The sequence below is a fragment of the Homarus americanus genome, unplaced genomic scaffold, assembly GCF_018991925.1.
Source record: "Homarus americanus isolate GMGI-L3 unplaced genomic scaffold, GMGI_Hamer_2.0 scaffold367, whole genome shotgun sequence".
Taxonomy (NCBI): domain Eukaryota; kingdom Metazoa; phylum Arthropoda; class Malacostraca; order Decapoda; family Nephropidae; genus Homarus; species Homarus americanus.
Window position 1 is genome coordinate 4,519,383 of NW_024743709.1, and position 13,393 is coordinate 4,532,775.

Consider the following 13,393-nt stretch of genomic DNA (forward strand, 5'->3'; position numbering starts at 1 on the left):
ATTGGCACCATAATTTCGCGCACACACACTGCAATTATTTTCCACTTGCAATGTATTATTTGTTACAATGATATATTTATTTTTGTTCGTCCATGTCTTATAATATTTATGAATGCCAATTTTCATAATTTATTTTGTAATTATGAAACATGGATCTTTTAAATTTTTAGTTCAAGTTTCTCGAGTTTTAATAACGAATGAAGTGGGTTTTTTTAATAATTTCATTCGGTGGCCGGGTGACGTATGCCGAGAGCTAGTATATATTCACACTGACATTTGATTTGTTCATCCATATGTTTTTAGAATATTACGATATTTTGGCTGTGCGGTCATTATGTATATGTTCATATTATCACAAAAATCCCACCATAATGCATCAACTTTATGAGATATAAAAAAAAAGTTCGATAGTATTAGTTTTAAGAGGTAATTTATGTAATATACAAATAAAAGCGATTCAAATGGTAATGATAATATTGTACATGATTCCAATATGAAAACAAAAATATTGAGCCCATGTTATCTTTAAAGTCGTCTAACTTTAGTTTATTTCCGCTATTCATCGTGTTTGTTGTTGTTTAAGCACTGGACATTTCATTGTGTGTTTGTGTTTGTACACCCAACAGAAAATAAATGAAATACATGGTTTGTATATAATAAGATATTGAATCGTATAACGAAAAATACAATGTACAATACAGTATAATATAATAAAAAGACATCGTACAGGTGGTGAGAGACAGTTAGATCCACAGACCTCAAACAGTTCCCGCCCCTTCTGTACACTCGGGAACAGAAGTCCTGTCGCCCCTTCTGCTGCTCCACGAACCCTGAGATTCAGACTCATGAATCCGAAGCATTTATGGGCAGAATAACGCACCAGTGTCTACTGCTTCGGGTTCATGAGTCTGAATCTCTTGGTTCGCAGAACAGCACAAGGGGCGACAGGACTTCTGTTCCCGACTGTACATGGCCAGACGAAGAGTTGTTTTTCTATCGCAATAACAAAAGTTTTCAGTGTTCTGGAAATATGTAAAGACAAAAAAAGAGGTGTGAGGTGACCATAATGCCAAGTTTATGTATGAACAAAAATAGAGTAAATTTGTATTTTCAACCAGTAAGGTTCTCGAGGTGAGCAGTGTTTTGCAGATTTTGTTTTGTTTTGTTTGATTTTGCTATTGATTTTATGTCTGAAATCATTCGTTTTTAAGAGAGCCCCACCCCATAAGACCCATCAAAAACCACCGGAAAAACACATTGCTCGACTCAAAACCCAACCAAACCTCACCTAACCTAACTTAACCTCCAGAAATAAATTATGGAATTGAACCAATATTTCTGGAGATACTATTTGCATGATACTGAAGACGAAAATTTTTGCATTTTAAACCAATATACAGCCGAAGGTTTTTGACTTAAAGAATGAATAGACCACGTCGAGAACTTTCTTCTGAACCCTACCTTTACCTGTCGCAATTAAATAATAAGCGAGATATGGGGTGTCCTTCGGCTGCATATTGGTTGAAATGCAACAATATAAAAAATAGCATGAGCAGCATGAATCTGAAAAAGAAAACATTGGATACTGTACTGTATGAATGAAGGAAAGCATAGTGAAGAGTATGCGGTTTGTGCACAGCCGCTTAATTCATAACAGCGGGGTCACAAGGTCTTCACAACTCCCCCTCCACATCACTGTTCATTTGTATAGCGTAAATAGAAGTGTCCATTATTGGTAACCCATAGGAGCATTTCACCCTTTTTAGCTCCTCACCAGTTATGAATATCCAGCACAGGTCCCTCCCCCTGTATTCACATGGCTCTAAACCACTGTGGATTCAGAAACACTTCACCACAACACTAACATCCTCACATTTCACACGTACAGTTGCCGCCACATGAACGTACCACAGCCTGGGCATGTGTGAAGGCTCGGGTACGAGACGTGGCACCACAGCACCGTAGTCATGGACGTGAAACCATGGATTACCTTGTTTACCGGCTACACAACAAAGCTACATAACACGTATCACAGGGTTCGTTTATCTTGTTACCTCCTTTATTGTTTGTATCTTATCACAAACAGGGTAATTTCACCGTTTCACTCCCATGCATTCGGCCCTGACAACGGCCCTGCACTGGCACATCTCGTACCCCAAGCTGAAGACCCGGGTATCGGGTACTCGAGCCGTGATACATTCATCTTGGGCACCTGTACAGTACGTGGAATAGTCTGATTATGTGTTGCTAGCGTTAGATATCGCTCTTCCAGGGGATGAACACTTCAACTATGGATTGCAATGAAGATTGATAAATCGATGGTTTTTGATGCCAGTCAGATTACAGTAGATCCTGGCGATCATTTTACTTTAGAAAATAATCTGCGCCCCTCTAGCACATAACATCGTCTACCATGAGTAGTCACGCACTGTCGCCTTTTAATTATTCGACGGCTTCTATTCCTGGCAGAAATAATTCGTCGATAATATCTTTAGGGTCGGGCGGGGAGAAGTGTGCCGGAACACTGCGGATCCAGAGAGCTGTAGGGGTGTTCTGGCAGCCAAGGTAGCGGTGATGAAGCTCCCGCCAGGTGTAGGGCGGTGTCACGTCACAAGGAGCGCCAAAGATGGTCCGCCTTAGTTCCCCGCCAGAGCCGTCGTAGGAGGTGGGCGTGGACAGCCTCACCGCACTGAGCGACGCCTGGGCAGGACACAACCACCAGAATTAATTAAACATGATTAAGTCGTCCTCAAGTGTACCTACAATTTATATATTTATTATATTATGGCGTTTTATCAAGATAAGTTTATGGCAGAGAGGAACATTAATCATGTTCGACAATAACGCCCGTATTATTAAACAACATCTTCCCTTGAAGAGGGTCCTCGTGTTTCAACCCGAGTTTTAAACTAAATGAGTCCTGGGGAACACCGCAGTACAGTACCCCCGGCAATTGATACAAGGAAAAGCAAAAGTTATACCCATACCCAGTGATATGAAAAGTTGATTGATATATATATATATATATATATATATATATATATATATATATATATATATATATATATATATATATATATATATATATATATATATCACCCTCGAACTGTATTTGAAACGCGTAGAGAAGGGCAAACCGAGTACGCTGTTTAGGCTATTTTGTGTGTGTGTGTGTGTGTGTGTGTGTGTGTGTGTGTGTGTGTGTGATGGTGATGTGTGTGACAGTATGTAAGATGTGTGTGTGTATGTGTGTATGTATATGTGTGCGTATGATGGTATTGTCTGTACATAAGATGGTGATGTGTATGTATGATGATTATGTATGTGTGTATGTATGGTGGTGATGTACTGTGTGTACATATGGTGGTGATATGTGTGTGTGTGTGTGTGTGTGTGAGAGCGAATCAGAAAGGCGCTTGTAGCGTTACCTGGTGAACTTGCGCGGTGCAGGCGTGAGTGTGGGCGTAGTGGGTCCAGTGGGTGGAAAAATCTCTGCCCCAGGAGTACTCGTCGCTGCCACCCACCGCGAATACCTTGGGAGAGTCAATCACACCGTCAACCCATCCATTGCCTTCTATCCTGTTCTGGCATGCACATATTGGTCCTCTGTACAAAATATGTGATAATAATCTAAGCACAGTATCTATTATTTACTCGTGTATTAGTTACCCTTGGTTGACAGATCGTTGGAGTCTTAATGAAAATGCAAGTAAGAATGCGTTTTATATATACCTGGTTAGTAGGCTACATGTTATTTTTACACACACACACACACACACGAATGTTAATTTATTTATTAGTTATTTTCACATGTAAAAATAAAGCGATATTTCAAAGATCAATATTTTTTTTAAGTATTTTGAAACTTTAATTGGATATTTATTCCAGGAGTCACGCTATAGGCCAATAACGCACTTGAAAATTCTTGTTTAGTATTTTTTACAATGAACGTTTTAGACATATATATTAAAATATGAAAATAAAGTTAAGTAAATTACATAAATATACTGTAAACGTTCTTGTATAAGGTCTATTAAATGTTGTGATGCTTGAAGGTGAAGATATGAACACACTGACTTTTTCTATTCTTTCAAAGGTATTTTTCATAAGCATCTACAGGGGCGGATCCAGGGGGGTCCTTGGGGGTCAGGCTCCCCCTTTTCATCAGAAAATTCCAATACTTTTCTTTAATGCAGTATTGTACTCAGACGTTTTCGTAAATTAAAAAGTAATTACTATTGACATCAGACTATCTTCTAGTATTAAGTGCACATAGCTTAAGGCCTCACAATGCCCATGATATTGGTGGGGGGGGGGCTTATAGCGCCCCCCCCCCCCATAACCTCCCAGCTGGGTGGGCTCGCTGCGCTCGCCATGACCTCCCACCCACAACTTCTTGAACCCCTCTTTTGATATTTCTTGATCCGCTCCTATTCTGGTATAGTTTAATTTGATAAGCTGCACAAAGATGTAGTTAAACTGTAGCTTTATACGTCATTGGTAGGTTAGATTAGGTTAAGTGAAGATGTGTGGTCAGCTGGGAGAGAGAGCCAACGTACCTGGACATTTCTGTGTTTCTTGGACTTGGCGAAGGCGTTGACGATCTCCCCAGCGTAGGAGGTGTCGATCAGGAGAGTGACCTGCCGCGCCGCACACTCCTGCACGTCCCTCAGTAATTCCCGCGGGCTGTACACTTCCCCGCCTCGCGCCTGTACAAGTACACACCACACCACTTACTAGTACACTTATACACACCACCAGACCACTTACTGCTACACTTACACACATCACACACTACTTCTACTTTATCTGAACGAACGACCACGTGTTTGTGGTTACAGCTTGACAGACAGACACATGGATAAACAGATGGATGCGTGACTAACCAGGCCATTGCGGTCCTCGTCCCAAAGGAGGATGGTGCCATCATTGAGAGAGGGTCCAGCGAGGTAGAGGAGAAGGGAGTCGGTACAGAGAGGCGTGGCACACAGGGCTCTGAGGTGATAGCGCAGCCCCAGCTTGAGGGAGGACGGGTATACGGCGTGCTGCAGAACTGGCCCTGAGGAAGTGAGTAGAGGTGGTGGTGGTGGTAGTGGCTGGTGGTGGTGATGGTTGGTGGTAGTGGTGGTGGTTGGTAGTGATGATGGTGGTGGTCATTGGTTAATAAGGCTGGCACATCGATTACTCTTGGGAGTTAGCGCTAAAAAACTTAACCTAACGTAAATTTAATGGTTTTAGGTTTGATTGAGAGCTTTTAGGATGGAGGGAGGGGGAGTCATTTAAGTTGCTACCGCATTGACAGACTTGGTGTTTGTGTACTGTAGATGGTAGATTGAGTGTTTGTGTATATGGTAGATTGAGTGTTTGTGTAGATGACATACTGGGTGACTGTGAAGGGGGCTGACACACACACACACACACACACACACACACACACACATACACACACACACACACACACACACTCTGCACATTACTACCTTCCACAACTTTTAGCAATGCGTCGGTGAGGGTGGTGGTGGGAGGAGGAAGGGGGGGGGGAGTGTCACGGTGGGCGTGAGGGAGGCGGAGTAATGACAGAGCTAGGCGGAGTTAATGAGAGGGCAGGAGCTCACTGGCCCCGCCCACCTGGTCAACTTCAAACGATGCGCCTTCCCGGACCAACACTTCGCCAGGCCCCTAATTGAGCGTAATAGCCTGTGATCTGGCTTCTTTACGGGACTAATGACGAAATCATCTTGTTGAGAATTTTTTTCTTCTGACAAAGGGGAGAGAGGAGGAGTGGATGATTCCGCTTAACAACAACTTGGTTTCGTCTGCCACCTGGATGGAATCAGTTGGCAGCCACAGCGAGCCAGTTGACTGGATGGAGAACGTGTGTGTGTGTGTGTGTGTGTGTGTGTGTGTGTGTGCGTGCGCGTCTGTGTGTGTGTGTGTAACTATGAATAGATCTGTATTTGTTTGTTAAAATGATTGTTTTGTGTTATACGAGTAGACGAACATATTCATCTAACAGCATATAGCTACACCCCAAGAACGGAGATAAACATGGCCACTATTCATGCTAACATAGCCTTCATATATAATTAATGTATTTAACTAGAATAAAGAATTTAAAGCGCATGTGTTTAAAAATGTAAAGTCACTGTAGGTCACAAATTGGTTTAACCCAAACTTGAAAAGAGAACTATCCCTCACGCGGGAAACTAGACATCCATTAGTAAGTTCAGGAAATACATACACAGGTATCGTACTGTACTCGGCTGATTTAAACGGAGTCCAGAAGTTGTTTTCCAGGAATCAGTTTCGTCAGAGTACGTTCGTCTGGCAAAGCAGTTTTTAGACAGGTTGCTTCTCATCTACATTATTACATGTCCGCCTTGTATGTCATTCCGGAAACATGAGGGTGGAGGGTGGGGGATGAGTCTTTCCCATGCGAGATAAAGTTCTGGGAAGTTGTAAAGCTGGGCAACACTCCATCTACTCCCAGTTACGTAAACCTAATATCAGCCCTTCCGCGAAACACACACTTCACTAGACACTCTCACACTTGTCTCATGTTTCTAGGAAGCCGTCATGGCGTTTTGAGGGCGTTTGTGTTGCTGGAGGGAGGGTGACAATGTCTTAACTTGGTAGTGCTGACGAAACACTGACAACTGACATGATTGTACTCGGGCGCATACACACACACACACACACACACACATCTACGCTAGGCCTGTTGGCGCATCACTAAACTTACGGGCATCCTTCTTGGCTCCATTGGCATAGAAGATCTTGATGTTACCCTTGTGGAAGCCGTTGTGCCTGAGCATGTGGTAGGCGGCGTCGAGGGTTTGGCTTGTGTGCTCTGGGGACAGGTCACGGCTCCAGCCCCCCGACACCACTACCGCCTGGTCACACACCTCAAACAGTCGGCACCTGGTGTGTACGGTGTCATGTCGAGACGAACACCTCTTAGAGTTGACTCCTAGAGGAAGAAAAGTTGTTGAAGGACGAAATTTTATTAAAGAATTGAAAATAAGCAAGTTGAATAAAAAATATTGTATAGGTGAATACAGGAATAAAAAATATTTTAATTAATCAAAAAACTCATACTAATAGTAGTCCTACACCGATGATATTGATAAAGGTGAATATGATAATGATTATAATTATTATTTATTAGTACACCTGATTATAATATTAATAATGAGTGATGGTACTACTACTACTACTACTACTAATAATAATAATAATAATAATTACATACAGGGATACACTCCAATTACCACCATTTTGATATATCACACAACAAAGAGCGACACACCTAGTGGATCACACACGAGGTGGTTGGTCTCGTTGAGAGGCCTGAGGCGGACACAGAGGGCGTACCCGTGGGCATCGTCTCTACACCTGAGGCGCTGCAGGGGACGCTGACTCAGTCTGGGGCCATGGGAGGTGTGGGTCAGGGTTCCCACCTCCTCCTCCCGCACCACTAGGGGCGGCAGATTGATCTCACACCGCCGGGCATAGTTCTTGCGGCGGCCTCGTCGCTCAAACAGGTTACGGCAACGCTCCTTCACCGCTACCATTAAGCAGTCCCCGGGCTCTGGGAGGCGACCACGAGAAACACTGTTACAGTATTGAAAGTGAAGGTATTAGAGAGCCCTAAACCTGTCCACACTCACACGAGCACTTACAGGCTATAAAGTGTACATTTTTGTATATACATGATTATATTTAATATATTTAAGCATCACGAATAATATCAAGGGATGACGGTACAGTATGCAACCTGACACTGGGAGTATTTCCGGGAAGTACTCTGGCTTGGCTCGGTTAGGTTAGATTAGATTAGGTTAGTTAAGGGTAGGTTGTCAGATTAGGTTAGGTTAGTTAAAGGTACGTTGTCAGATTAGGTAAGATAAGCCGAGGTTAAGGTAGGCTGGACCTAGGTTACGTTAGTTTAGATAAAGATAAGTTACGTCGTCAGGTTTACACACACACACACACACGAACTTAAGATAATGTTGGTGGTGTCAGTGTTTATCATGGTGTGTTGGTGGTGTCAGTGTTTATCATGGTGTGAGGGAGGGATGGGGAGGGGGGTCCTGCCAGGGAAGGGTGTCAACTCATTGTAATGTAGGTGTCGTCCTGTCAACCCCCACTAACCCCCCCCCTCGTCCGTCTGCCTGTCCCTCCTCCATCCGCTCCTCTGCCTGGCCTTGAGGTGATCGTGTTTGTCGACTCAACACCTGGGCACTCCTGCAACCCATTACCTGTGTGTCTGGCCTCACCTGCCCCTCCCCTCCCTGACACACACACACACACACACACACATAGCCACACACACTGTACACACAGCTGCTAATGTCTCCTGTACACACATAGCCACACTACTGCTAATGTCTCCTGTACACACATAGCCACACTACTGCTAATGTCTCCTGTACACACATAGCCACACTACTGCTAATGTCTCCTGTACACACATAGCCACACTACTGCTAATGTCTCCTGTACACACATAGCCACACTACTGCTAATGTCTCCTGTACACACATAGCCACACTACTGCTAATGTCTCCTGTACACACATAGCCACACTACTGCTAATGTCTCCTGTACACACATAGCCACACTACTGCTAATGTCTCCTGTACACACATAGCCACACTACTGCTAATGTCTCCTGTACACTACCACACATACACACTACTGTAATGTCTCATGTACACACATAGCCACACTACTGCTAATGTCCCTGTACACACATAGCCACCTACTATGTCTCCTGTCACACTGACACTACTGCTAATGTCTCCTGTACACACATAGCCACACTACTGCTAATGTCTCCTGTACACACATAATATGACGAAAGGAAAAAAAGATGTCCTGGATCATTTTCGGCGTTGCATTGAAGTCTTTTTATCCCTTACCTTATGTGGTAGAGAGAGAGAGAGAGAGAGAGAGAGAGAGGTTAGGTTGGATTAGGTTAGGTTAGATTAGTTAGGTTAGGTTAGGTTAGGTTAGGTTAGGTTAGGTTAGCATTAGGTTAGGTAAGGATAAGTTTGTGTTTTCAGTCATCGGGTGAACTAAATATCTCAACACCAAGGCAAAATTGTTTACACTCGAGTGATTTCCAAGCACGAACGTCGGTCTGAATACCACACACTGCAAAATGAGAACGAAGAAAAAGTCACAGTATACTTGTTCATTCACGGGAGGGGGTTGCTGGACAAAGGTGTGGGGGGTTAGGTTAGGTTAGGTTAGGTTAGGTTTGTGAAGGTTTGGTTAGGTTAAGCTAGGTTTAGTTAGGTTATGATGGTTGTTTATAAGGTGAAATACATTTTTTTTTTTGGGGGACTAATCTAAAGGTGATCTAACATGTTAATTCAAAAGTTTGGTCCTTCAGTAATCATGATAAATATCCCGTGTTGATGGTGAGAGCCGCCAAGGCCTGTGTCATCATGTCCAGCAGTTGTTGGTGGTTAAGAAAGATCCTTACAATAAGACACGGTGGCGGCGGTGGCGTTTGATGTGTATGTGTGGGCGGCATATGAAAGCGGGTTGGCTTGTGGCCCATTGCTGGCTACCCAACTACGCTCACCACCATCTCTCTGTGTCTTGCCTGCCACCATCTCTCTGCGTCTTGCTTGCCACCATCTCTCTGTGTCTTGCCTGCCACCATCTCTCTGTGTCTTGCCTGCCACCATCTCTCTGTGTCTTGCCTGCCACCATCTCTCTGTGTCTTGCTTGCCACCATCTCTGCGTCTTGCCTGCCACCATCTCTCTGCTTGCTTGCCACCATCTCTCTGCGTCTTGCTGCCACCATCTCTCTGTGTCTTGCCTGCCACCATCTCTCTGTGTCTTGCCTGCCACCATCTCTCTGTGTCTTGCCTGCCACCATCTCTGTCTTGCCTGCCACCATCTCTCTGTGTCTTGCCTGCCACCATCTCTCTGTGTCTTGCCTGCCACCATCTCTCTGTGTCTTGCCTGCCACCATCTCTCTGCGTCTTGCCTGCCACCATCTCTCTGTGTCTTGCCTGCCACCATCTCTCTGTGTCTTGCCTGCCACCATCTCTCTGTGTCTTGCCTGCCACCATCTCTCTGCGTCCACCATCTCTCTCTGTGTCTTGCCTGCCACCATCTCTCTTTGTGTCTTGCCTGCCACCATCCTCTCTGTGTCTTGCCTGCCACCATCTCTCTGTGTCTTGCCTGCCACCATCTCTCTTGTGTCTTGCCTGCCACCATCTCTGTCTTGCCTGCCACCATCTCTCTGTGTCTTGCCTGCCACCATCTCTCTGTGTCTTGCCTGCCACCATCTCCATACAACCTACTTGCCACCACCTTATGTATAGCATTTAAAACTCACTTAACCTAACCCAATCCCCTAGGCAGAGTTAGGACCGTTAGTTGTTAGGAGAAATAAATTGGGGTGACTAATTTCAAGTGACCCCACAGGCCTTTAATGCAGTGTGGAATGAATACAAACGCGCTTATATTTCGTGAACAGGAATAAGAATAGAATGCAAGAAGTGTGTGTGTGTGTGTGTGTGTGTGTGTGTGTGTGTGTGTGTGTGTGTGTGTGTGGGTATTTAGGGGCGGTGGCGGGGGGTGTAGGCTGGGTAGACCCTGAGTGATGGATGGCATACTGTGGTGATAGAAGGCATACTCATTATACTTCGTTCTTGCTTCCCTCGGTATATACTACTGACTTCAGTGTACACAAGCGAGAGAGAGAGAGAGAGAGAGAGAGAGAGAGAGAGAGAGATTTCTAACTCTGTTCTTCATTTGAAGATAAAATAAGAACGAAGGACACTGCAGTAGGCCCAAACTAGGACAACCTTGTTTTCACCCAACCTTTATCACTTATATAACTGTCCAGCCTATATTTGAAGTTTCCTTGTGAGTTAATGGTAATTTTTTCCCACTCCACCACTCTACTCCAAACCAATGTTTATCTATTTCATGCCAAACTCTAAATTTGTCTAATTCAAAACCATTACTACGTGTTCGCTATACTGGTTTGATAGTTTATGTACCTTAGTTAGGTCCCATCTTCCATTTATACACTTCGATCATATCTGCCCTCACGACGACTTTCAAGAGAATGCAAATTCATGTATCTTAGTCCGTCTCTGTACTCAAGGTTCCTAATGCCAGGGAATAGCTTTGTTATCCTCTTCTGAATGCTTTCTAGGATAATCGATATCCATCCTATTGTGTGGGGACCAAAACGGAGCTGCATTATATCAAATGAGATCTCACATACACGAGACGTGGTTTGGTGATTGCCTCGCTAACTCTCCTAGTGAAGACTCCTTATGGTTTGCTAGTCTTGTTTTGAAAATAAACACAGAGCTAACTTGAATACTAGAAGGTTTTTACTTATGAGTCAGATATCTCCATATTTGCATTGTTCAGCTGATAACTTGTTCCAGTTTTCATTCCCTAGCCTTAGAAACATAAACTTTCCACATTAAATTGTATCTGCCATTTTTCACTACACACTAAAAGGTTGCTTTCATCTTGTAATGTTTCGGAGCCCTCGTGTTCTTACGTTCTGTTACGCAGTTTTGTGTCGTCACCAGCTTTAGGTACTCATGTTGCTGTCACCACCTATATCTGTGTACTTAATCTGTATAATTAGTGACCGAACGGAAGTGTGTGTGTGTGTGTGTGTGTGTGTGTGTGTGTGTGTGTGTGTGTTTCTGCGTGTTGTCTAAGATAAGTAGATAGATAGAGCTAGAAATGTTGAATAATATAGTGGAATACGAATAGAGACTCGATTATTATTATTATTATCATTAGGATTATTATATTTTTCTTATTTTTATGTTATTATTATTATTATCGTTATATTATTATTATCATCATCATTTAGATCACCTGTAATTTAGAGACCTAAGCTTAATTTTCCTAAAGCCACCTGGGGGGGCGGGGGGCGGTAGATTATGATAGGTTAATTCGGGTTAGGTTAAATTAGATAAAGGTTACGTTAAGTGAGATAAAGTTGGGTTAGGCTAAGTTAGATCAGGTTGAGTTGGGTTAAGTTAGATTGGGTTAAGTTGGGTTAGGTTAAGTTAGATTAGATTGAGTTGGGTTAGGTTAAGTTATACTAGGTTAAGATTAATTTGAGGAGCATGAGCGGACGTTTATTTAGTGAGAAGAATGAATTAATGTGTCTCCGGTATGTCTCACTTACCGGTGTCACTTACCAGCATGTCTCACCAGTATGCGTCACTTACCAGTATGTCTCACCAGTATGCGTCACTTACCAGTATGTCTCACCAGTATGCGTCACTTACCAGCATGTCTCACTTACCAGTGTGTCTTATTTACCAGTAATTGTCACCTACTTATATGTCATACCAGTATGTATCACTTACCAGTATGTCTCATCTACCAACTTGTCTGAGCTGTGTAAGAGAATATACTCACCTATCCAGTAGCCCTTGGTGTTGGAGCAGTGTGTGAGGGAGGTGTTGGTGTTGACGAAGATGACAAGGACCAGGTGTCCCCAGGAGGCGGTGGGGTAAGGGTCGAGCATCAGAACCCCGTGGTGGCGGCCAGACCTGTACAAGGACCCATCTGGGAGCCTCGCCACATACTGCCGCTGCCCCCCTTGGGTCGCCCATACCCGCATCAACCTGCGGGGTACCAGCTGGGCAGCACGACACGCCTTCTCTGTCGTCCAGGAGGGCGCCTCGCATGACAGCGACTGTAGCAGGTCATATGCCGCCCCCGCCCATTTAGTCGTGAGCTCATTCATCGGGGCATCATCATCATCGTCATCATCATGGGACACTTCTAAGGTGTCTTGTGGACTCGATGTGACCATTTCTATGTTATCATCTAGAGCCCTGGCCTCCTCCTGTAGCAGGTCAGGAGAGGCTAAGACCACACCCACCACCACAAGCACACACACGTACCTCATCACCTTCTGTTGGTGACCACTCATTACCACAACACGTGCCACAGTCCTCACACAGATTGTACTATTACCTCTCTCCACCACACCACCGCTCACTTGTATATGGGACGATAGGTGGTGGCAGCGTGTGAACAGCGTATGTCAGGGAGTCACACACCTGCAGTATGGAGCGCGGTGTAGGTGTTACGAGCGAGGGTTCGCTTGATCTGGTCCGTGGCCCGGGACAACACACACTGGCTCCTGCCTCGTCTGCGCTCCTGCCTATAAACGCCGTAGCTGAACGCTGCCGAGTACCGACCGAGCTGTGATAATCGCACCAAAGATCAAACACGCCGACTCCTCACAACTCCGGCGGCTTCCTTTGATGTGTGAACTGGTCGACCCTCCACCCTCACGAGGATGTCCCCCCTCCACCCTCCCTCCCGTTCCTCTGCCAGTCCCCGACACAAACCTTCTTCTGGGTGTGCCCCT

The 13,393-nt window shown here is 44.5% G+C and overlaps 1 protein-coding gene across 2 annotated transcripts; it reads right to left on the minus strand.

Annotated features, from left to right (window-relative positions):
• Positions 1-885: 885 nt before the first annotated feature.
• On the minus strand, positions 886-13,173 carry LOC121877370. 2 transcript variants are annotated; one of them, XM_042383104.1, is made up of 7 exons: positions 12,430-13,173; positions 7,310-7,591; positions 6,743-6,970; positions 4,887-5,059; positions 4,560-4,709; positions 3,429-3,533; positions 886-2,700 (listed from the first exon to the last, which is right to left on the minus strand). In XM_042383104.1, the coding sequence occupies exons 1-7, from the start codon at positions 12,947-12,949 to the stop codon at positions 2,443-2,445; spliced, it is 1,716 nt and encodes a 571-aa protein (XP_042239038.1). In that variant the 5' UTR covers positions 12,950-13,173; the 3' UTR covers positions 886-2,442. The 2 variants fall into 2 exon arrangements, with proteins under 2 accessions (XP_042239038.1, XP_042239039.1); XM_042383105.1 differs by having other exon boundaries at positions 7,310-7,614; positions 12,430-12,787.
• Between the last annotated feature and the right edge of the window lie 220 nt (positions 13,174-13,393).

Bases quoted from the DNA above. Each gene is read 5' to 3' on its own strand.
- LOC121877370 (XM_042383104.1), bottom strand. From the start codon at position 12,949: ATGAGTGGTCACCAACAGAAGGTGATGAGGTACGTGTGTGTGCTTGTG. The intron at 7,592-12,429 runs GTGAGTATATTC...GTCGCCTCCCAG, and splicing joins CACCAAGGGCTACTGGATAG to AGCCCGGGGACTGCTTAATG. The intron at 2,701-3,428 runs GTAACGCTACAA...TGTCCTGCCCAG, and splicing joins GCACCGCGCAAGTTCACCAG to GCGTCGCTCAGTGCGGTGAG.